This window comes from Hypanus sabinus, chromosome X1 (genome assembly GCF_030144855.1).
Source record: "Hypanus sabinus isolate sHypSab1 chromosome X1, sHypSab1.hap1, whole genome shotgun sequence".
Classification (NCBI taxonomy): Eukaryota; Metazoa; Chordata; class Chondrichthyes; order Myliobatiformes; family Dasyatidae; genus Hypanus; species Hypanus sabinus.
The window spans coordinates 31,846,014-31,871,906 of NC_082738.1; the positions used below are offsets into that span (position 1 = coordinate 31,846,014).

Below are 25,893 nucleotides of genomic sequence, written 5' to 3' on the forward strand. Positions count from 1 at the left end.
CAGGTCTCTGGGCACACAGTCATAGATCTTCCAACTCCCATGACACACCTGCCGGGACACCGACCTTCAATCCGCCCGCCTCCAGAGCCTCGAGGTCTCGGACCTCTGAAGGTGAGCTTGGCTCTTAGGTTGTGTCCTTGGCATGTCAAATAGCGGTGAGTCGTGGGTCCTATTCCCACAAAGAACCGAAATCAGCATGTAGCTCCAGTTCAGGGTCTTCAAAAGAACCCTCAAAAGGAAAAATAGATATTAAAGATGGAAATAGAGCTGTTTCCAAAGATGCAAGCAAAGGAGTCACCGTTTAGCGCCATCATGACTAAGCTCTGCCCTCCAGATGTTGTTGCCAATCTGAACTGACTTGGGTCTTCAAGTGAGGAAATCAAGGATCCAATTGCACATAGGTATTGAGGCCCAGGTCTTGAAGCTTACTGATCAGATTTGAGGGGATGACGGTACTGAATGCTGAGCTGTAGTCGATAAAGAGCATCCTGATGTATGCATCTTTTCTGTCCAGATGTTCCAGGGTTGAGTGAAGAGCCAAAGAGATGGAAACTGCTGTGGACCTGTTGCCCTGGTAGGCAAATTGGAGCAGATCCAATTTGCTTCTCCGGCAGGAGTTGATATGTTTCATCACCAACCTCTGAAAACACTTCATCACTGTGGATGACTGGATGATAGTCATTGAGGCAGGTCACCAGGTTCCTCTTGGGCACCGGTACAATTGGGGCCTGCTTGAAGCAGGTGGGTACCTCCGTCTGCAGAAGTGAGAGGTTAAAGATCTCAGTGAACACTCCAGCCAGTTGATCAGAACAGGTCTTTAGTACTTGGCCAGGTAACCGACTGGGCTGGATGCTTTCAGTGGGTCACCCTCCTGTAGGTTACTCGTACATCACCCTCAGAGACATGGATCATCGGGGGGCTGTGAGATTTCATTAATGTTCCTCCATGTTTTTAAGGTCAAAGCGAGCATCAAAGCCATTGAGCTCCTCTGGGAGCAAAGCCCTGCTGTCTCCTACAGTACGTCGCTTGATTTAACTTTGTAGAAGGTGATGGTATTCACCCCTGACACAGCTGTTGAGCATCCCTTGTTGATTCGATTTGGAATTACCACTTGGCCTGTGAGATGGCTCTCCGGAGATGATACCTAGACCTCTTGGAACTTTCTTGCTGACACACCTGAATGCCTCCGATCTGGCCTGTTTTTGTGCTCTATAACTCTCTGGAGCTGGTTGCACAGGTTGACAGTTTACTAAAGGAGGCACACAACACTCTTGCCTTTATTAGTCAAGGCAATGAACTCAAGAAGTTATGTTAAGTTATATAGATTTTCATTTTATCTTTATGCAAAGACAAGGTGAGGCCAGCAAGCAATAATTCCTTGGGCAACAACTTACAGATAGTCAATTATTTCACTTTTTCCACATCTTCTGTTTATTCATTTTATCTTAATAGTGTTTTGGAAATCGTTGGAGCCCAAGGCTTACAGTTTGGAGTTTGATCGAGTGATCTAGCTCTCTGCTGTCCCCAAGAAAATTCCAGGAGGGGAGCTTAAGCACCAGCTGCTTTGAGGAGAAGACCAGAGACGGGGCGCGATGATCTCGCTGATCAAACATCGAGGCGAATCTGGAGGAGGCCAGGTCTTCCACAGAAGGACTGAATTCAAGTGGTTGCTGATGGAGGATGCTTTTGAAATTCTTAAATTGATGTGATTATCGGACTGCTCTCCTTCAGTTTTCTGTGTTTTCCTTCTTGTTGCCGATGGGCAGGTTGGGGGTACGGGGGGTTTTGATGACATTGTGGGTGATATGTTAATGTTTGTTTGAGGGGGTCTGTGTTTTTCTGTGTGGGGGATCTGTTAAATTTTTGCATGTGAGAGAGGGGTTGGGGGTTGATGTTATTATCGCTGTTTTTTCCCTTGGGGGGCAATACGTTAGTTTTTTTGTGAGGGAGGGACTTGGGGGGGGGCGTCGGGGTTTGCAAGTTTCTGTTCCTTTTTCTTTTTTTTGCGGGTGGGGGGGGGGGTTGATGCCTTTTTTCAATGATTCCATGGTTTTTCTGTATTTTTGTCTATCTAAAGAAGATGAATCTCAAGAGATGTGTTCTTGCATACTTTGATAATCAAATAAACCTTTGAACCTTTGATCTGGAGTATTGCATTCAGTTCCGCTCACCCCATTACAGGAAGGGTGTGGAGACTTTGGAGAGATTCACCAGGATGCCGCCTGGATTAGAGAGCATAAGCTACAAGGAGAGGCTGGACAAACCTGGGTTGTTTTCTCTGGAGCAGCGAAGGCTGAGGGGAGAACTGAGAGAGGTTTATAAGATTATGAGAGGCACAAATAGGCAAGATATCTTTTCTCCATAGGTAAAGGTGATTTCTCCAGTTTCAGTTTCTTGGAGTTTAAGGCCAACATGAGGGGAAACTTCTTCACTCAGAGAGTTGTGAGAGTGTGGAATGAGCTGCCAGCACAAGTGGTGTCTGCGAGCTTGATTTCAATGTTTAAGAGAAATTTGGAGCGGTACGTGGATGGTTGGGGTATGGAAGGCTATGGTTCTGGTGCAGGTCGATTGGAGTAGGCAGTTTAAATGGTTTGGCACAGACTGGATGGGCCGAATGGCCTGCTTCTGTACTGTACTATTCTGACTCTATGACACAGCAGGGGAGACAGACCCTTTGGCCCATCTGCTCCATGTCGATCAAGATGCTACCCTAAGCTGGTCCCATTTGTCCCATAACCCTCTAAACTTTTCCTATCCATGTACCTGCCCAAGTTTTAAAAAAATATTAATATACCCCCGTCAACCACTTCCTCTGGAAGCTCATTCCATACACGGACCACCCTCTGGGTGAAAGAGATGCCTCTCAGGTTCCTATTATATCTCTCCAAGCGTAGGAAGGGCTCTGAAGTGAGTCCAGTCTCACCTCCCCTCAGGCAGGGACGTCGAACTACATCTCCCAGCCTGCCTCAGCCAGCGGGTTAGGGGGCGGGGGTTGGGGCCGAGCCTGCCCCTGTCCCAGACCCGGATGAGCTGGGTGTCGAAGCGGGAAGCCAGCGGCGATGTTGGGTCTGGGGTTGCGGCTACGAGTGACGCTGGGACCAGGCCTTGGGTTGGTGAGTTAAAGAGTGGGGCCAACCGGAGTTGCAGGGAGTAGGCAGCGGCACCGGGTCCCTGGGAACAGATACAGTGTGTCCCGGGGAATGGATACACCGTGTCCCCGGGAACTGATACAGTGTGTCCCGGGGAATGGATACACCGTGTCCCGGGAGCCGATACCTTATATCTTCTGGAACGATATAATGTGTCCCACGAGTGGAGATGTGTCCCCGGGAACCGATACACCGTGTCCAATTAATGAATACAGTGTGTCGCCTGGAACTGACACGTTGCGTGGCGGTGCAGTGCCGAGTTAACATGCTGGCAGTGGGTGGATTGACCCTGCGTGTGCGTGTGAACTGCCCGTGCGACCCTGTCAGACACAAGATTGACCACTTTGACTGGGCTGTCGGTCTGTGTGCGCGCGCGAGCTGGCGTGCACGTGTGATCAAGTGTCACGCTGCCGATCGAGAGGCCTGGGCTGGCTGCAGAAAGAGAGCGTGTGTAAGGGAGATCGTGACGAGACAGAAACGTACTGTGAGTGATCACACCGGAGCCCCAGGAAACAGTGATTTCACAACCCTCCCTTGATTACCCCCTCCCCCATCCCACCTCCATCTCCCCCCCACCCCATCCCTCCCCCTTTCCCTCTCTCCCCTTTCCTTCTCCCACCTCACACTGCTCCCCTCGCCACATGGCCTCATCATTCCCACCCCGACTCCACCATTGTCAGCTCCCAACTATGTCCCTCTTTTCCAAGATGTCTCTGAACCACTTGTTGCCGGCCCCTGGACAAGGTGCCAGGACTGTTGGGTGTCAGTTTTCATGTGCAGGTCAAATGTTAGAGATACACTTGGAAACTTTCCAGGAAACTTCCTGTGGACGAGTTTCATCTGATTAAAAATAGTTTGATATAAAATATAGCCCCAAATTTCAATTATATTTACATTTTAGTTAAATCTTATTTAAAATTTTAATAATAAAATTGAACTTTAAAATTAAGTTTAGTATAATTCTACACCTTCACGTGACCATGTGTAGATATGAGATGTTCCAAAATATTGGGCACAGAGACAGGGAGGGGTGTAGGGAAGGAAGGGGGTCACAGAGACAAGAGGGTGGGGAGGGTCACAGAGAGGGGTGCAGGTGAGAGAGACTGGCAGAGACAGGGAAGGGTGAAGGTGAGGGAAGGGGTCACAGAGAGGGCTGTAGGGGAGGGAGTAGGTCACATAGATGGGGAGGTATTTATGGTCCAGAGGGGTACGTAGAGATGGGATGGGGTGTAGGGGAGGAAGAGGAGTTACAGAGGCAAAAGATATAGGGCAGAGAGTGGGGTCACAGAGATGGGAAGGGATGAGTGGCTGTAGGAGGTCACAGAGATGGTTGGAGGGTGATTTCACAGTGGAGAAGTGCAGGAAAGGGAGTGGGTTCACAATGATGGAGAGGGGTTTTGTGGAGGCATTAGGAGGGTGAGGAGTTCACAGAGGAGAGGGGTGTAGATGTATTTATAACTTTCCCTTTTACAATCTCTGCCAGAGGAGAGTTGCTGATACAGCAACTTGCCTTTAGACTCTGGAATATTTTGCCCCTTGTTATCTTATCTTCAAATGTTGTGCAAACAACAGCAGTGCAATAATTTCTCCTGTACCCTGGGTCTCACTGGGTGGGAGGGGGGGAGACAAAGTTCAGGCTTCTGTACCTCCTGCCCGATGGGAGCTGTGAGAAGATGGGATGGCCCGGATGGTGGGGATCTCTGATGATGGACGTTGCCTTCTTGAGGCAGCACCTCCTGCAGACACTACCCATGGTGGGGAGGATGTGTCCGTGACGTGTTGGGCAGAGTCCACGACTCTCTGCAGCTCTAAAATTGGTCGTCAAAAGTGCCCAATGCAATGCCGACGTCAACCTACCCACCATCAGGGACATGGATAGAGAAAGTTGCTGGAAAAAAGCCAGCAATATTGTGAAGGATCCCACCCACCCTGCTCATGGACTGTTTGTCCCACTTGTATTAGAGAGGAGGCTACGTAGCATCCACGCCAGGACCCCAGACTCAAAAACAGTTACTTTTCCCAAGCAGTAAAACTGATCAACATTCACTAACCCACCCCTCCACAACCCCCAACCACCACTACCTTATCATTTTCTGACAGTCAGCTAATGTACAGACACTGCTGTGCCTAGCGTCACTTTATGGACACACAATCAATCTCTTTATAGAAGCTATCTTATATGTTGATATTTATTGTTTCCTTTATCTTATTGTGTTTTTTTTTGTGCTGCATCAGATCCGGAGTAACAATCATTTTGTTCTCCTTTGCACTCGTGTACTGGAAATGACATCCTATAACTAGAATCTCTGAATCTGGAATATTGATGAATAACAACCAGCCTTGGGAGGGAAATAGTCCTTGAGACAGAGAAGATGGGAATGAGTGGTTGAGATGGAGATAGATTGGTTCTCAATGAGTAAGGGGTTTGGTGTTTGTACAAGGTTGCAGTTACAGTCAGGTCAGAGGTATAGGGTGGGGTAACAGGACCAGTAGGACTGAGTGGCCTTGTTTCATTCCTGATTCCTCTGCTCCTGTCTCACCAGTGACTGAATCTTTAATTGTGTGTGAACTTCAGATCTCCCAGTCTGCCTCGTGGTGACCCTTGCACCTTGGTTTTCTACCATCATGCCGCTGGGAGTGTTGAGAAGCAGGGGGACTTTGGTGTCCAAGTTCAATGATCCTTGAAGGTGGCAGCACGGGGAGATGGCATGGTGAGGGAGGGACCCTGACTTTCATTGATTGCAGCAGTAAGTACAGGCACAGAGAGGTCATGTTCCAACAAAATAAAAATTTATCCATCATCAGAGATCCCCACCATCTGGGCCATCCCATCTTCTCACAGCTCCCATCGGGCAGGAGGTACAGAAGCCTGAAGTCCCACACCACCAGGTCCAGGAACAGCTACTTCCCTTCAACCATTCGGTACCTGAACCAACTGGCACAACCCTGATCACCACCTCAGTACAGAAACACCGTGACCACTTTACAGTGTAAAGTTTACACTGCAAAGCAACACACACAAAATGTTGGAAGAACTCAGCAGACCAGACAGCATCTATGGAAAAGAGTAAACAGTAATTTTGTTCTTGCAAAAATTGTGCGTAATTTCTGTATAATGTGTGTGTTGTTCTCATGAACATTGTGTATCTGATACTCTGGCTGTGACGCTGCTTCAATTAAGTTTCTCTTTGTACTTGTGCACCCATGGACTTTAAAGATTAACTTTATTTGTCACATGTACAATGAAGCATACAGTGAAATGCATCATTACCCCATTCTCCTACCTTCTCCCCATAACCTCTGACACACTTACTAAGCAAGAACCTGTCAACCTCCGCTTTAAATATACCCAACGACTTGGCCTCCACAGCCACCTCTGACAATGAATTCCACAGATTCATCACCCTCTGGGCTAAAAAATTCCTTCTCATCTCTGTTCTAAAGGGATGACTTTGTAGTCTGTGTGGTGCCCTCTATTCCTAGACTTTCCCACTTTTGCAAATGTGCTTTCCACTTCCACTCTATCTCGGCCTTTCATTCCAGGATCATTCTCATAAACCTCTCAACCCTCTCCAATACCGATACATCCTTTCTTAGGTATGGAGCCCAGAATGTGGAGGTGTGGTTTGTGAGGTAGAGTTCAAGAGATTGTCAAACCTTCCCCACTTACCTGAGGGAAGATTTCGATTCCTCCTTAATGCCTTAGTGAAAGTGAATCTCCTCAGAGTTGAGAGGAAGACTGGAGATGTTGTAATCTCCCATAATCAATAAAGGTTGAAGTACACGACACACCAAGTTCCCAGGCACCGCTTCCAGAACAATTGACCTTTCATCTGTGTGCAAAACAGTTCTGAACATTGACCCAACCACATCCCAGAGTCACAGAAACAGGCTCTTTGGCCCAACATGTGTCTGCTGACTTTGCCTACCTACACTGATCTGCCCCCATTTGGACCCTGTCCTTCTACCCCTTTAATCCTCTTCCCTCTCACCTCAAACCTATCCCCTCTTATTTCTGATACCCCATTACAGGAAGGGTGTGGGGGCTTTGGAGAGGGTGCAGAAGAGGTTCACCAGGATGCTGTCTGGATTGGAGAGCGAAAGCTACGAGGAGAGGCTGGACAAACCTGGGTTGTTTGCTTTGGAGCAGCAGAGGTTGATAGGATTACCTCTCGGATAGAGTAGACAGACAGTATCTTTCTCCCAGAATGGAAATGTCTAAAAGGACAGAGCATGCATTTAAAGTGAGAGGGGGAAGTTCAAAGCAGATGCGAGGGGTTAATCTTGTACACGGAGAGTGGTAGGTGCTTGGAATATGCTGCCTGGGGTGGTGGTGAAGGCAGATACGACAGAGGCATTTTAAGAGGTTCTTAGATAAACATATGGCAGCCAGTTGTGAAGTGGCATCAGCACCAGACTTCGAGGCAAGTGGTCCGGGGTTCAAGTCTGGCCAGCTCCGTCTGTGCTGGCCACCCAATGCACCACAAGGCATGGAGAGGAATTTTTTAGATAAGCTTATGGTTGTGCAGGGAGTGGAGGGTATGGACATTGCGTGGGCAGAAGGGAGCAGCTTAATTTCTAGTTTATTTAGTTTGGCACAACATTGTGGGCTGAAAATCAAAGTTGAGCTCATTGTCGTGCACACAAGTACTTGGATGCATAAGTACAATGAAAATACAAAAAAATTGTGAGGTCACATTTATTCCCCTCCATAGATGCTGCCAGATGTGCTGAATTCCTCCAGCATTTTGTATATATTGCAATAAAAAATTTGATTGCAACATCACAGGCACATAGCACCAGAGACACAACATTCACAGGAAAACCATGAAGTATACCCAATTTTGAATGTCAGGGGTGGATGCTTTACCGAGGCAGTAAGAAGTACAGAAAAGCAGGTCACCCCTCAGTCTCCTTCACTCCAGGGAGAACAAGACCAGCCTGTGCAATTTCTTCCTGTTAATGAAGTTCTCCAATCCAGGACAATACCCCGCTGAATCTCCTCTGCTCCTTCTCCAGTGTGTTGAAGGGTCACTCCCTTCCTGTCACGTGACGACTATAACTGTGCGCAGAAACCTCTCAAGTGTGGCCTAACCAGTGTTTGATAAAGTTGCAGTGTGGTTATAATTCTGCAATGTGAATGATAACTTTGTTCAAATCACAGCCTTGTACCCTAGTGAATGTCCCAGCCTTTTTGTCACATGAATGAGTTCATTCGTTGACATCTTGTGAGATCACTTCAGTGTGAATGACTATTCAAGATTTTCAGCAAGATCCCACGCAGAGTCCTGATTCCTGTTGAGTGGGGGAGGCCAGTGGTTCTGCTGACAGTGTGTCTTCCCTGACAACTTCTCTCTCTCATTCTCTGAGCTGTGTGTGGGAGCTGAGGATGGGAGGGGTGTACACGGAGGGGGGGGAAGGAGGGACTGACGGGAGAGTGAAGATTGGGTTTTGGAAGAGGTGGCATAGGAAGGGTGAGGGAGCAGGGATAGGGAGGAGCAGAAAAAGGGTGGAGGCAGGGTTGGAGGAAGAAGCAGGAAGTAGAGGGTGGAGGAGAGAAGGAGAGGGAGCAGAAGGGAGGGAGAAGCTATAGAAGAGAGGAGAGAGGTGCAAGATGGAGGGAATGGAGAGGCAGGAGAAAAAATGCGAACAGTTACTCCCCACCCTAACCCTGTGGGATCAGTGGGTTAATTAGCTGCTCACTTGTATGGGTGCAGGAAAAGAATCTGGGAGAATTGAATAGAAAGGGATTGGTATGGATGGGAGGTTAGCACAGACTTGATGGGCTGAAGGGCCTGTTTCCCCGCTGTTTCACTCTACTTGCAGATATTTGGAGAGAGCCCATAAAATTCAGTGTGAGAGTGATTTTGGAGTAGGTTGAAAAGTCAGCATAATGTCATGAGCCGAAGGGTCTGTACTGTCCTATGTTCCGTGAAAATCAAGTTTATTGTCAAACACACGCCCCTGTATGCACGGGTGCAATGAAAAACTTACAGCAGCTTCACAGGCACAGAGCATCAGAGACACACTATTTGGAAGGAAAATATAAATCAAACTTAAATTATACACAATTTTTCCAAGAAAGAACACAGTTTGAACAAAGAATCCATCGTAGTGCAGAGTGGTCACGGTGTTGCTGTACTGAGGTGGTGATCAGGTTGTGCTGGTTGGTTCAGGAACTGAATGTTTGAAGGGAAGTAGCTGTTCCTGAACCTGGTGGTGTGGGACTTCAGGCTTCTGTACCTCCTGCCCGATGGGAGCTGTGAGAAGATGGGATGGCCCGGATGGTGGGGATCTCTGATGATGGACAGTATTTGTGCAGTAGGCATGAAAGTGCGGGGAATGGAGAACTGTGAATCATGTGCAAGTAGAAGAGATTAATTTATGTGGATGTTTAATGACTTTGAAATGCAAATTAAACATACATTATACGAGTTTCACAAGAAATGATACAATTAGCAAAGAAAAATATTGTGGTGACAAAGTGGTCACGGTGTTGCTGTACTGAGGTGGTGATCAGGGTTGTGCCGGTTGGTTCAGGAACCGAATGGTTAAAGGGAAGTAGCTGTTCCTGAACCTGGTGGTGTGGGACTCCAGGCTTCTGAACCTCCCGCCTGATGGGAGCTGTGAGAAGATGGGATGGCCCGGATGGTGGGGATCTCTGATGATGGACGTTGCCTTCTTGAGGCAGCACCTCCTGTAGACACTACCCATGGTGGGGAGGGATGTGCCCATGATGTACTGGGCAGAGTCCACTGCTCTCTGCAACTTCTTACATTAAGTTCATTATGGTGTTTGGTGTTGATGTGATCAGGGTTGTGCCGGTTGGTTCAGGAACCGAATGGTTGAAGGGAAGTAGCTGTTCCTGAACCTGGTGGGACTTCAGGCTTCTGTACCTCCTGCCTGTAGACACTACCCATGGTGGGGAGGGATGTGTCCGTGATGTACTGGGCAGAGCCCACAACTCTCTGCAGCTTCTTACATTCCTCTGTATTCAAATTGCCATCCCAGATTATGATGCAACCACCTATGAAAGTAGGGACCCTGACATACCTGCCTTCTTTTGAGAATGACTCCTCCCCCCCCCCCCCCCCGAAATATTCCTGGAACATCAGGGAGCTCGGCAGTGGGGGGAGGATCACAATGCCACACCCTTCACTATATGGGGGTGGGGTAGAGAGAACCTCCCTGAGCGGGGTGTTCCACCTCCCTGGAGCACACCTTCCATGGATTCTCCCCACACCTCAACTCCTGGGATTGTACATAGGACTGAAAAGAGGAGGGTGTGATGGAGATGAGGGGGTTGGGGGAAGGATGAAGGGAAGAGGAGAAAGAGAGATGGACAGGTGAGGGTATTGGGGGAAGTAGGAGATAATTGCTTTATTCCAAGGGGTGTTAGGACTTCAGAAGTTGGGAGCTCTTGGTGAGCCCACATCGAGAGTATTGTCTACAGTTCTGGTCTCCTTTCAAGAGGGCCCTGGATTGTGTTGTAAAACAGGAGCACCTACAGTTACAGGTCCATGGATTCCCTGAAAGTGGTGTCACAGGTAGACAGGGTGGTTTGGTACACTGGCCTTCATCAGTCAGGGCACTGAGTACAGGAGTTGGAGGTTGTACGAGATGTTGGTTAGGCTGCACTTGAAATATTGTGTATAGTTTTGGTCACCCTGCTATAGGAAAGATGCCATTAAGCTAGAAAGAATGCAAAGGATATTTAAGAGGATGGTGCTGAGACTCTAGGGACTGAGTTACAGAGAAAGGTTGGGCAGGATGGGACTTTGTTCCTTAGAGTGTAGGAGACTGAGGGCTGACCTAATAGTGGTGTATAAGATCATGAGGGCCATAGGGTGAATGCGCACAGTTTTTTACCCCCAGGATTGGAGAATCAAATACCAGAGGATCCAGGTTTAAGGTGAGAGGAGAAAGATTTAATAGGGACCCGAGGGGCAACCTTCTCACTCTGAGGAGTCTATATATGAAATGAGCTACCAGAGGAAGTGGTTGAGGTAGGTACAGTAACAACATTTAAGTCACTTGGATAGGAAATGTTCAGAGGGATATGGGACAAACACAGGCGACTGGGACTGGGACTGGCTTAGATGGAAATCTTGGTCAGCAGGAAGTGGTTGTGCCGAAGGATCTGTGAGACTCTAGTAGGGATTGTCCACCCTCCCATTGGAGTAGATTCCCCGGTTCGATTACTGGGGGTTGCAGTGGGGTGGGGGTAAGTTGGGAAAAAGATTGACACAAGGGGACCTGTACCCATTGAGGGCTTTGGAGGAATGAGAGGCAACATTGTTGGAAACATTAGGTTCTGGGGTTAGGGGAGTGCTGGACAGGGTGAGTGTCTCCACTGCTGGGTGGGGAGGGGGTGTGGAATCCAGAATGAGGGGGTGGGGTGGGGGGGGAGCATGATATCGTTTTAGAGTAAGTGGTGAGGAGCCTTCGGATGGAAATGAGGTGGGGATTCCTTCTCTGGGAATTTCTCTCCCCAGGGAGGTGCTGTGGAAGGGTAGAGAACAGTTCCGAGTTGGAGGGCGATGCGAGAGGGAAGGGTTAGATTGATGTTGGAGTAGGCTAAAAGGTCAACATAAAATGAAAGGCCCAAGGACCAGTATTGTTCTATATTCTGGATTTCAGGCGATTCCTTCCTGCCTTCCTCACACCTCCCAGCTGACAGGGAGACAGGCGGGAATCACCCGGCAGGGACCCTGCCTCAGAGCAGTTCCAGTTCATCAGCTTGTCAGATCCTTAATGCGATTCATTCTGTTCCCATATCCTGACAGAGGATAAATCACTCACTGCCAGGGTCTGCAGATTAAACATCATCACAAAGAAAAAATCCTTGCCACTTAGTAACAAATCTCATCGGCATTTTGGGATGTAAAATTCTCCTCTGTGTCCCACACCACCAGGTTGTGAACACAATGATAGCATATGCCCATAACTTCTCTCCACTGCCATTCAGCCCATCAAGGAGGTTGAGGAGGTCCATCTTGTCGCCAAACACTTTAACAAACTTCTACAGATGTACAGTTGGAAATGTCCTTAATGGTTGCGTCACGGTCTGGTACAACAATTCAAATGCACAGAAATGTAAGAAGATTCAAAATTGTTTATTGGCATTTGTCAGTACACCGGCAGAAAGGAGAACAAAAAGATTGTTACTCCAGTTTCAATGCAGCAAAGAAAACACAAGAAGGATAAAGAACACAATTAAAAAAAACCAAAACAAACAGAATAAATATAAAAGCAATCCTATATAACACAATATACAAGTAACTCCCCGGAATGCAGAGTGGGTAGAATGGTGCCAGTGACATGTGGGCAATCTTAACTACTTGTTGTAGAGCTGCAGAGAGTTGTGGAATCTGCCCCGTACATTATGGGTACCCCATCCCTCCCCACCATGGGTAGTGTCTACAGGAGGTGCTGCCTCAAGAAGGCAACGTCCATCATCAGAGATCCCCACCATCCGGGCCATCCCATCTTCTCACAGCTCCCATCGGGCAGGAGGTACAGAAGCCTGAAGTCCCACACCACCAGGTTCAGGAACAGCTACTTCCCTTCAACCATTCGGTTCCTGAACCAACCGGCACAACCCTGATCACCACCTCAGTACAGCAACACCGTGACCACTCTGCACTATGATGGACTTTGATTTTGTTCCATTTGTATTCTATCTTGTAAAAATTGTCTATTGTTTGTTTAATCTATGTTTCTTTGTGAATGTTGTGTTTCTGATGCTCTGTGCCTGTGATGCTGCTGTAGGTAAGTTTTTCATTGCACCTGTACACACAGGGACTTGTACAGGTGACAATAAATTCAACTTTGACATTGGTGTTGCAGCAAGAGGGTGGGATAATGAGTTATCCATCTCATTAGCACCATGGGACCACCCCCTCTGGCTGAACTTGAATCAGGGCTCTGCATGGGATCTTCCTGTGTAGACATTGGCAGCGTACTAAAAAGTCTGAATATTCATTCACACTAAAGTAATCTCACGTGATGTCAAAGACTGAATTCATTCATCTGACAAAGTGAGCTTTATTAACGGGAAGAAATTGCACAGGTTTTCCCTAGAGCAAAGGAGGCTGAGGAGTGACTTGATTTTCTACACTTCTCACTGTCTCAGTGAAACAGACAGCATAATCGAAGACCCCACCCACCCCAGACATTCTCTCTCCTCCCCTCTCCCATCAGGCAGAAGATACAAAAGCCTGAAAGCACCTAACACCAGGCTCAGGGACAGTTTCTCTCTTGTTATCAGTCTATTGAATGAACCTCATACGATAAGATGGACTGTTAACTTCATAATCTACCTCATTGTGACCCTTGCACCTTATTGTCTGCCTGTACTGCACTTTCTCTGTAACTGTGACACTTTATTTTGCATTCTGTTATTGTTTTACCTTGTTCTACCTCAATGTACTGTGTAATGATCTGATCTGTGTGAAGAGTATGGAAGACAAGCTTTTCACTGTACATGTGACAATAATAAACCGATTCCAGTGATGGGGTATTATTCTTGTGTTGGTGGGTTATTATTGCCACATGTACAAAGATACAGTAAAAATTTGTGTAGTTCTGGAACAATTACTTCCCTTTGGCCATAAACACAAGAGATTCTGCAGATGCTGGAAATCCAGAGCAACACACACAAAATGCTGGAGGAACTCAGCAGGTCAGGCAGCATCTATGGAGGGAAAAAAGAGTTGATAGTTTGACCGAGATCTTTCATCAGATCTGGAAAGGAAGGGGGGGCAGCAGTGGGTGGAGGGGTCGAGTACAAGGCTGGCAGGTGATAAGTGAGACCAGGTGAGGGGAAAGGTAGGTGAGTGGGTGGGTGGTGGAGGGAGGGGTCAAAGTTAAAAGCTGGGAGGGGACAGGTGGAAGAGGTGAAGTGCTGAAGAAGAAGGAATCTGATAGGAAGAGTGGACGATGGGGGAAAGTAAAGGAGGAGTTGGGCATGTGAGGAGAAGGAGTGAGAGGGGGACAAGAATAGGGAATGGTAAAAAAGAGAAGGGGGAGGGAGGCAAAATTACCAGAAGGTGGAGAAGTCGATGTTTATGCCATCAGGTTGAAGGCTACCTAGATGGAATATGAGGTGTTGCTGCTCCAACTTCATTGCGGCAGTCAAGGAGGCCATGGACTGACATGTCGGATCAGGAATGGGGATATGAATTGAAATTGTTAGCCACTGGGAAACCCTACCTTGGTGGATGGAGCGGGCCCCACAGCACCAGATACAGAAGATGACCCCAACAGACTTGTGGGTTAAGTGTTGCCTGACCTGGAAGGACTGACTGGGGCCCTAAGTGGTGGTGAGGGAGGAGGTGAGCAGGGCTGCTTGCAAGGATAAGTGCCAGGAGGGAGATCAGCAGGGAGGGACAAATGGAGTCACATAGATCCCTACAGATGGCCGAGTATGGAAGGAGGGAAAGATGGCCTTTGTGGATCCTGTTGAAGGTGGCAGGAAGTTACAGGGAATAATGTGCTGAATGCAGAGGCTCATAGGATGGTAGGTAAGGACGAGAGGAACTCTGTCCCTGTTATGGCTGTGGGAAGATGGGACGAGGGCAGATGTGTGGGAAACAGGAGATGTGGGTGAGGGGAGCATCGATGGTAGTGGAAAGGATGCCCCATTCTTTGAAGAAGGAAATCATGTCAGATGTTCTGGAATGAAAAGCCTTTTTTTTGTTCTAACTGTGTTCTTTTTTGTGACTGTGCTGGAGGGGGAACTGAGGGAGATTCACAAGCATGTTGTCCAGACTGGAGGACTTTAGATACAGGAGCAATCAGCCAGGCTGAGACTTTTCCCTGGAGCAAAAGAGGCTCAGGGGAGAGCTGGTAGATGTTCATAAGATTATAAGTGAACTGGGAATCAGAATCAGATTTATTATCACTGACTTATATGATGTGAAATTTGTTATTTTGCAGCAGCAGCTCAGTGCAAAGACATAAAAATCTATAGATTACAAAAATAAATACAGAGCCTTGTAAAAGTATTCAGCCCCAACCCTTTGATCACATAAATGAGTATTACAACCAAGGATTTTGATCAATTTAACTGAGGATTTTTATTTGTGCATCACATGCTCCATTTTTCACAGTAGAGCCAGAAAAAACACAGGGAAAATTGTAAAGCATGAAAAACTAAAAATTCAAAACTGAAATGTCAGCCGTTCAAAAGTATTCATCCCCCTTTGCTCGATACTTGGTTGAACCACCTCTCACAGCTACTACAACCAGTAGTCTTTTTGGATAAGTCTCTATTAGCTTTGCACAATTTTGATGGAGCAACATTTGCCCATTTCTCCATGCAAAATTGCTCAAGCTGTGCCAGGTTAGTTGGGGAGCAGCAGTCTACAGCAACCTTGCCAGAGATGTTCGACTGGGTTAAGGTCAGGACTCTGACCATTCAAGAACATCAATTTTCTTCATCTGAAACCACTCCATGGTGGCTCTGGCAGTGTGCTTTGGGTTGTGGTCCTACTGGAGGATGAACATCCTCCCCAGTTTAAGTTTTCTGGCAGAGGCTAGCAGGTTTTTCCCAGGATCTCTCTGTATTTATCAGCATTTCCCATCAGTGCTGATCAGATTTCCAGTCCCTGCTGCTGAAAAGCATCCCCATGACATGATGCAACCTCCAACACATTTTACAGTAGGGATGGTGTTACCTGGCTGATGTGCGGTATCAGATTTACCCAACAGGCTGGTATATGTCTAGGGGAAAAGGAGATCCAGCCACTCACCAACCCCACCTCCCGTACACGCAGGTGCTGTGAGAATCAGGTTTATGCCGCGCGCACCACACAATATCAAACTCACACCAGATACAGTTATGGAATACACTTTAAAGATTTTACAAAAACTAAAAGAGTACTAGGCAATACAATATATATGACGGAAAAGAAAATAAAGTAAAAGGTGCCAACTTACCAAAGTTCAGTCAGTTTAGTGCACATCGTTGGAGCTCAACCATCGAACCATTCGACCCCTCGTCACTTTCCTCCGACCTCCACGTCTTCGCACCTGGGACCACCCCGGTGGTCAACCAAGCCGTGCAGCGCATGTCCACCTTCCTCGGCGTCTCCTTCCCGCCTCCCCTGAAAAAACAGCGAAAACCCCCAAGCTCCCAGACCCACAAGACAAAATAACATTCCCCATTGGTCAACAAATGAATACAATCCCCATATCAGCAAGTCTAAAGCTAAACAACTGTGAGAGAAAGCACTTATCAGACATAAAAGCATTCCTACTCTAGCAAACCAAAGAAGCCATTTTGATTCTCGGTATCAGATTTACACCACACATACTGCTAGAACCTTAGTGGAACTTTTTGGTGGTGGTGTTGATAGTGTAAAAGGTTGTTGTCAAGGATTACAATAGGACATTCATTGATAGGATGCAGAGCTGGGCTGAGAAGTGGCAGATGAAGTTCACCCAGAAAAGTGTGAAGTGATTCACTTTGGAAGGGCAACCTCAAAGGCAGAATACAGAGTTACTGGCGGGATTCTGAGCAGTGTGTAGGGACAGACGGATCTTGGGGTCCATGTCCAGAGATCACTCAAAGGTACTGCACACGTTCATAAGGTGATGGTGTGTTGGCCTGCATTAAGAGATAGAGTTCAAGCCGTGAAGTAATGTTGCAGCTCCTTAAAACTCGGGTTAGACCACATTTGTGTTCATCTCATTATAGGAAGGATGTGGAAGCTTTAGAGAGAGTGAAGAGGAGATTTGGATTAGAGAGCATGACTTATGAGAATAGGTTAAGTGAGCTAGGGCCTGTCTCTTTGGAGTGAGGGAGGAAGGAGTCCAAAAAATTAGATTGTGAGACTGCTCCCATCTTACGTACAAGAGGTCCTTCCAAGAGTGTGTTAACAGCGGGGTTGGAGCTGTCCTTCAGCCTGGTGGTACATGCTTTCAGGTTTAGATAGGTTCTGTCAAGACCCATGGGGTTCAGAGATGTTCCAATCCCTTCACACTCGCTCTCCCTAAATCCCAGTTATGTTAAGTCCCCGCTGTCTGACCATTCCACGTGAGACAACCTGCTCGTTCCAGGGGTGAGTCCAGCAAACCTCTCAACGGCTCCCAATGCATCAAAGTCCAACTCTGAGGCATGGAAAAACAGGAGAGAGGGAGAGAACAGTGAGCGAGGAGGAGTGGAGAGAGAGTAAAGGAGAAGGGATGAGGAGGGAGAGGGAAATGAGGGCAGGGAGTAAGTGGGGAGAGAGAGAGAGAGAGAAACAGCAGGGGGTGAGAGATGAGTGACATTAAGAGTGATGTGAAGTGGAGCAGGGGGAACAGAGAGATGGCAGACAGAAGGGAGCAGCGAGAGAGATGAATGAGAGACAAATGACGGAGATGCCGCATGAGGGAGGAAGGGAAAAAAGAAGAGAAGAAAAAAGGGACGAGAGAGGGGGCAAAGGAGGAGAGAGAGGAGTGAGCGAGACGATTGAGAGAAGAGGGATGGAGAGAGTAAAGGAAGAGAAAGGGAAAAGGAGAAGGAAAGGGTAGGGAGGGAGATGAGAAAGGGACAGGTAAGGGGGAGGAGGAAGGGAGAGAAAGGGAAGAAGACATTTAGAAACAGAGAGAGAGATATGGAGGGAGACACAAAAGGAGAAAGAAAGTTAGAGAGAGAGAGAGAGAGAGAGAGAGAGAGGAACAAGGGAGAGTGAAGAGACTGTCGGGCGATTCACCCAGGTGATCACTCACACTGACAGGAGCCAGAACACCATTTAGCTGAGAGGTTTGCAGAGGAAATATGTGCTGCCTGCTGATAGCAATCTCCCTGTTCATCTCTCATCATCACCAATCACTGCCTGACCTAACCCCCCCCCAACACACCCCGGGAGCCTGACAGATCATCAGCTCCACTCTGTCACGCATCCTCTATCCAACAAAGACACAAACATCCGCAAACATGCAGAGCAAATGCGGAAACACTCCATCTATCCAGACAATACTAACCATCCCAGTGATTCCCAATATCTCCATTCCCCTTAACCTCCCCAACACCCGGTGATTTCCAACGTCCCCAGTCAGTCTCCCCCTTAACCTCCCCAGCATCCGGTGATTTCCAATGTCCCCATTCAGTCTCCCCCTTAACCTCCCCAGCACCCGGTGATTTCCAACGTCCCCATTCAGTCTCCCCCTTAATCTCCCCAACACCCGGTGATTTCCAACGTCCCCATTCAGTCTCCCCCTTAATCTCCCCAACACCCGGTGATTTCCAATGTCCCCATTCAGTCTCCCCCTTAACCTCCCCAACACCCAGTGATTTCCAACGTCCCCATTCAGTGTCCCCCTTAACCTCCCCAACACCCGGTGATTTCCAACGTCCCCATTCAGTGTCCCCCTTAACCTCCCCAGCACCCGGTGATTTCCAACGTCCCCATTCAGTGTCCCCCTTAACCTCCCCAACACCCGGTGATTTCCAATGTCCCCATTCGGTCTCCCCCTTAACCTCCCCAACACCCGGTGATTTCCAATGTCCCCATTCGGTGTCCCCCTTAACCTACCCAACACCCGGTGATTTCCAATGTCCCCATTCGGTGTCCCCCTTAACCTCCCCAACACCCGGTGATTTCCAACGTCCCCATTCAGTCTCCCCCTTAACCTCCCCAACACCCGGTGATTTCCAACATCCCCATTCGGTCTCCCCCCTTAACCTCCCCAACACCCGGTGATTTCCAATGTCCCCATTCGGTGTCCCCCTTAACCTCTCCAACACGCAGTGATTTCCAACGTCCCCATTCAGTCTCCCCCTTAACCTCTCCAACACCCGGTGATTTCCAACGTCCCCATTCAGTCTCCCCCTTAACCTCTCCAACACCCGATGATTTCCAACGTCCCCATTCAGTGTCCCCCTTAACCTCCCCAACACCCGGTGATTTCCAACGTCCCCATTCAGTCTCCCCCTTAACCTCCCCAACACCCGGTGATTTCCAACGTCCCCATTCGGTGTCCCCCTTAACCTCCCCAACACCCGGTGATTTCCAACGTCCCCATTCAGTCTCCCCCTTAACCTCTCCAATACCCGGTGATTTCCAACGTCCCCATTCAGTCTCCCCCTTAACCTCTCCAACACCCGATGATTTCCAACGTCCCCATTCAGTGTCCCCCTTAACCTCCCCACACCCGATGATTTCCAACATCCCCATTCAGTGTCCCCCTTAACCTCTCCAACACCCGGTGATTTCCAATGTCCCCATTCAGTGACCCCCTTAACCTCCCCAACACCCGGTGATTTCCAATGTCCCCATTCAGTGACCCCCTTAACCTCCCCAGCACCCGGTGATTTCCAACGTCCCCATTCAGTCTCCCCCTTAACCTCCACAACACCCGGTGATTTCCAACGTCCCCATTCAGTGTCCCCCTCAACCTCTCCAACACGCGGTGATTTCCAACGTCCCCATTCAGTCTCCCCCTTAACCTCTCCAACACCCGGTGATTTCCAACGTCCCCATTCAGTCTCCCACTTAACCTCCCCAATACCCGGTGATTTCCAACGTCCCCATTCAGTCTCCCCCTTAACCTCTCCAACACCCGGTGATTTCCAACGTCCCCATTCAGTCTCCCCCTTAACCTCCCCAACACCCGATGATTTCCAACGTCCCCATTCAGTGTCCCCCTTAACCTCCCCAACACCCGGTGATTTCCAACATCCCCATTCAGTCTCCCCCTTAACCTCTCCAACACCCGGTGATTTCCAACGTCCCCATTCAGTCTCCCCTTTAACCTCCCCAACACCCAGTGATTTGCAACATCCCCATTCAGTGTCCCCCTTAACCTCCCCAACACCCGGTGATTTCCTACGTCCCCATTCAGTCTCCCCCTTAACCTCCCCAACACCCGGTGATTTCCAACGTCCCCATTCAGTGTCCCCCTTAACCTCCCCAACACCCGGTGATTTCCAACGTCCCCATTCAGTCTCCCCCTTAACCTCCCCAACACCCGGTGATTTCCAACGTCCCCATTCAGTCTCCCCCTTAACCTCTCCAACACCCGGTGATTTCCAACGTCCCCATTCAGTCTCCACCTTAACCTCTCCAACACCCGGCGATTTCCAATGTCCCCATTCAGTCTCCCCCTTAACCTCCCCAATACCCGATGATTTCCAACGTCCCCATTCAGTGTCCCCCTTAACCTCTCCAACACCCGGTGATTTCCAACGTCCCCATTCAGTCTCCCCCTCAACCTCCCCAACACCCGGTGATTTCCAACGTCCCCATTCAGTCTCACCCTTAACCGCCCCAACACGGTGATTTTCAACATCCCCATTCAGTCTCCCCCTTAACCTCCCCAACACCCGGTGATTTCCAACGTCCCCATTCAGTGTCGCCCTTAACCTCTCCAACACCCGGTGATTTCCAACGTCCCCATTCAGTGTCCCCCTCAACATCCCCAACACCCGGTGATTTCCAACATCCCCATTCAGTGTCCCCCTTAACCTCCCCAACACCCGGTGATTTCCAACATCCCCATTCAGTCTCCCCCTTAACCTCCCCAACACCCGGTGATTTCCAACGTCCCCATTCAGTGTCCCCCTTAACCTCCCCACACCCGGTGATTTCCAACGTCCCCATTCAGTCTCCCCCTTAACCTCTCCAACACCCGGTGATTTCCAACGTTCCCATTCAGTCTCCCCCTTAACCTCCCCAACACCCGGTGATTTCCAACGTCCCCATTCAGTGTCCCCCTTAACCTCCCCAACACCCGGTGATTTCCAACGTCCCCATTCAGTGTCCCCCTTAACCTCTCCAACACCCGGTGATTTCCAACGTCCCCATTCAGTGTCCCCCTTAACCTCCCCAACACCCGGTGATTTCCAACATCCCCATTCAGTCTCCCCCTTAACCTCCCCAACACCCGGTGATTTCCAACGTCCCCATTCAGTGTCCCCCTTAACCTCCCCAACACCCGGTGATTTCCAACGTCCCCATTCAGTCTCCCCCTTAACCTCCCCAACACCCGGTGATTTCCAACGTCCCCATTCAGTGTCCCCCTTAACCTCCCCAACACCCGGTGATTTCCAATGTCCCCATTCAGTGTCCCCCTTAAACTCTCCAACACCCGGTGATTTCCAACGTCCCCATTCAGTGCCCCCTTAACCTCTCCAACACCCGGTGATTTCCAACGTTCCCATTCAGTCTCCCCCTTAACCTCTCCAACACCCGGTGATGTCCAATGTCCCCATTCAGTGTCCCCCCTTAACCTCCCCAACACCCAGTGATTTCCAATGTCACCATTCAGTGTCCCCCTTAACCTCTCCAACACCCGGTGATTTCCAACGTCCCCATTCGGTGTCCCCCTTAACCTCCCCAACACCCGGTGATTTCCAACATCCCCATTCAGTCTCCCCCTCAACCTCCCCAACACCCGGTGATTTCCAACATCCCCATTCAGTCTCCCCCTTAACCTCCCCAACACCCGGTGATTTCCAATGTCCCCATTCAGTGTCCCCCTTAACCTCCCCAACACCCGGTGATTTCCAACGTCCCCATTCAGTCTCCCCCCTTAACCTCCCCAACACCCGGTGATTTCCAACGTCCCCATTCAGTGTCCCCCTTAACCTCCCCAACACCCGGTGATTTCCAATGTCCCCATTCAGTGTCCCCCTTAACCTCCCCAACACCCGGTGATTTCCAACATCCCCATTCAGTGTCCCCCTTAACCTCCCCAACACCCGGTGATTTCCAACGTCCCCATTCAGTCTCCCCCTTAACCTCTCCAACACCCGGTGATTTCCAACGTTCACATTCAGTGTCCCCCTTAACCTCCCAACACCCGGTGATTTCCAACATCCCCATTCAGTCTCCCCCTTAACCTCTCCAACACCCGGTGATTTCCAACGTCCCCATTCAGTCTCCCCTTTAACCTCCCCAACACCCAGTGATTTGCAACATCCCCATTCAGTGTCCCCCTTAACCTCCCCAACACCCGGTGATTTCCTACGTCCCCATTCAGTCTCCCCCTTAACCTCCCCAACACCCGGTGATTTCCAACGTCCCCATTCAGTGTCCCCCTTAACCTCCCCAACACCCGGTGATTTCCAACGTCCCCATTCAGTCTCCCCCTTAACCTCCCCAACACCCGGTGATTTCCAACGTCCCCATTCAGTCTCCCCCTTAACCTCTCCAACACCCGATGATTTCCAACGTCCCCATTCAGTCTCCCCCTTAACCTCCCCAACACCCGGTGATTTCCAACGTCCCCATTCAGTGTCCCCCTTAACCTCTCCAACACCCGGTGATTTCCAATGTCCCCATTCAGTCTCCCCCCTTAACCTCCCCAACACCCGGTGATTTCCAACGTCCCCATTCAGTCTCCCCCTTAACCTCCCCAACACCCGGTGATTTCCAACGTCCCCATTCAGTCTCCCCCTTAACCTCTCCAACACCCGATGATTTCCAACGTCCCCATTCAGTCTCCCCCTTAACCTCCCCAACACCCGGTGATTTCCAACGTCCCCATTCAGTGTCCCCCTTAACCTCCCCAACACCCGGTGATTTCCAATGTCCCCATTCAGTCTCCCCCCTTAACCTCCCCAACACCCGGTGATTTCCAACGTCCCCATTCAGTCTCCCCCTTAACCTCCCCAACACCCGGTGATTTCCAACGTCCCCATTCAGTCTCCCCCTTAACCTCTACAACACCCGGTGATTTCCAACGTCCCCATTCAGTCTCCCCCTTAACCTCTCCAACACCCGGTGATTTCCAACGTCCCCATTCAGTCTCCACCTTAACCTCCCCAACACCCGGTGATTTCCAACATCCCCATTCAGTGTCCCCCTTAACCTCCCCAACACCCGGTGATTTCCAACGTCCCCATTCAGTCTCCCCCTTAACCTCCCCAATACCCGATGATTTCCAACGTCCCCATTCAGTGTCCCCCTTAACCTCTCCAACACCCGGTGATTTCCAACGTCCCCATTCAGTCTCCCCCTCAACCTCCCCAACACCCGGTGATTTCCAACGTCCCCATTCAGTCTCCCCCTTAACCGCCCCAACACGGTGATTTTCAACATCCCCATTCAGTCTCCCCCTTAACCTCCCCAACACCCGGTGATTTCCAACGTCCCCATTCAGTGTCCCCCTTAACCTCTCCAACACCCGGTGATTTCCAACGTCCCCATTCAGTGTCCCCCTCAACATCCACAACACCCGGTGATTTCCAACATCCCCATTCAGTGTCCCCCTTAACCTCCCCAACACCCGGTGATTTCCAACATCCCCATTCAGTCTCCCCCTTAACCTACCCAACACCCGGTGATTTCCAACGTCCCCATTCAGTGTCCCCCTTAACCTCCCCACACCCGGTGATTTCCAACGTCCCCATTCAGTCTCCCCCTTAACCTCTCCAACACCCGGTGATTTCCAACGTTCCCATTCAGTCTCCCCCTTAACCTCTCCAACACCCGGTGATTTCCAACGTCCCCATTCAGTGTCCCCCTTAACCTCTCCAACACCCGGTGATTTCCAACGTCCCCATTCAGTGTCCCCCTTAACCTCCCCAACACCCGGTGATTTCCAACATCCCCATTCAGTCTCCCCCTTAACCTCCCCAACACCTGGTGATTTCCAACGTCCCCATTCAGTCTCCCCCTTAACCTCCCCAACACCCGGTGATTTCCAACGTCCCCATTCAGTGTCCCCCTTAACCTCCCCAACACCCGGTGATTTCCAATGTTCCCATTCAGTGTCCCCCTTAACCTCTCCAACACCCGGTGATTTCCAACGTCCCCATTCAGTGACCCCCTTAACCTCTCCAACACCCGGTGATTTCCAACGTTCCCATTCAGTCTCCCCCTTAACCTCTCCAACACCCGGTGATTTCCAATGTCCCCATTCAGTGTCCCCCCTTAACCTCCCCAACACCCAGTGATTTCCAATGTCACCATTCAGTGTCCCCCTTAACCTCTCCAACACCCGGTGATTTCCAACGTCCCCATTCGGTGTCCCCCTTAACCTCCCCAACACCCGGTGATTTCCAACATCCCCATTCAGTCTCCCCCTCAACCTCCCCAACACCCGGTGATTTCCAACATCCCCATTCAGTCTCCCCCTTAACCTCCCCAACACCCGGTGATTTCCAATGTCCCCATTCAGTGACCCCCTTAACCTCCCCAACACCCGGTGATTTCCAACGTCCCCATTCAGTGACCCCCTTAACCTCTCCAACACCCGGTGATTTCCAACATCCCCATTCAGTCTCCCCCTTAACCTCCCCAACACCCGGTGATTTCCACCGTCCCCATTCAGTGTCCCCCTTAACCTCTCCAACACCCGGTGATTTCCAACGTCCCCATTCAGTCTCCCCCCTTAACCTCCCCAACACCCGGTGATTTCCAACGTCCCCATTCAGTGTCCCCCTTAACCTCCCCAACACCCGGTGATTTCCAATGTCCCCATTCAGTGTCCCCCTTAACCTCCCCAACACCCGGTGATTTCCAACGTCCCCATTCAGTCTCCCCCTTAACCTCCCCAACACCCGGTGATTTCCAATGTCCCCATTCAGTCTCCACCTTAACCTCTCCAACACCCGGCGATTTCCAATGTCCCCATTCAGTCTCCCCCTTAACCTCCCCAACAACCGGTGATTTCCAATGTCCCCATTCAGTCTCCCCCTTAACCTCCCCAATACCCGATGATTTCCAACGTCCCCATTCAGTGTCCCCCTTAACCTCTCCAACACCCGGTGATTTCCAACGTCCCCATTCAGTCTCCCCCTCAACCTCCCCAACACCCGGTGATTTCCAACGTCCCCATTCAGTCTCCCCCTTAACCGCCCCAACACGGTGATTTTCAACATCCCCATTCAGTCTCCCCCTTAACCTCCCCAACACCCGGTGATTTCCAACGTCCCCATTCAGTGTCCCCCTTAACCTCTCCAACACCCGGTGATTTCCAACGTCCCCATTCAGTGTCCCCCTCAACATCCCCAACACCCGGTGATTTCCAACATCCCCATTCAGTGTCCCCCTTAACCTCCCCAACACCCGGTGATTTCCAACATCCCCATTCAGTCTCCCCCTTAACCTCCCCAACACCCGGTGATTTCCAACGTCCCCATTCAGTGTCCCCCTTAACCTCCCCACACCCGGTGATTTCCAACGTCCCCATTCAGTCTCCCCCTTAACCTCTCCAACACCCGGTGATTTCCAACGTTCCCATTCAGTCTCCCCCTTAACCTCTCCAACACCCGGTGATTTCCAACGTCCCCATTCAGTGTCCCCCTTAACCTCTCCAACACCCGGTGATTTTCAACGTCCCCATTCAGTGTCCCCCTTAACCTCCCCAACACCCGGTGATTTCCAACATCCCCATTCAGTCTCCCCCTTAACCTCCCCAACACCTGGTGATTTCCAACGTCCCCATTCAGTCTCCCCCTTAACCTCCCCAACACCCGGTGATTTCCAACGTCCCCATTCAGTGTCCCCCTTAACCTCCCCAACACCCGGTGATTTCCAATGTTCCCATTCAGTGTCCCCCTTAACCTCTCCAACACCCGGTGATTTCCAACGTCCCCATTCAGTGACCCCCTTAACCTCTCCAACACCCGGTGATTTCCAACGTTCCCATTCAGTCTCCCCCTTAACCTCTCCAACACCCGGTGATTTCCAATGTCCCCATTCAGTGTCCCCCCTTAACCTCCCCAACACCCAGTGATTTCCAATGTCACCATTCAGTGTCCCCCTTAACCTCTCCAACACCCGGTGATTTCCAACGTCCCCATTCG

The 25,893-nt window shown here is 49.8% G+C and overlaps 1 protein-coding gene across 1 annotated transcript in view; it reads left to right on the forward strand.

Moving 5' to 3' along the window:
- Positions 1–2,965: 2,965 nt before the first annotated feature.
- Positions 2,966–25,893, forward strand: part of shmt2 (serine hydroxymethyltransferase 2 (mitochondrial)) — a 72,651-nt gene continuing 49,723 nt past the window's right edge. The window contains exon 1 of the mRNA XM_059956227.1: positions 2,966–3,113. Within this exon, the coding sequence (XP_059812210.1) occupies positions 3,060–3,113 (54 nt within the window). The 5' untranslated portion in view covers positions 2,966–3,059. The remainder of the gene's footprint in view (positions 3,114–25,893) is intronic.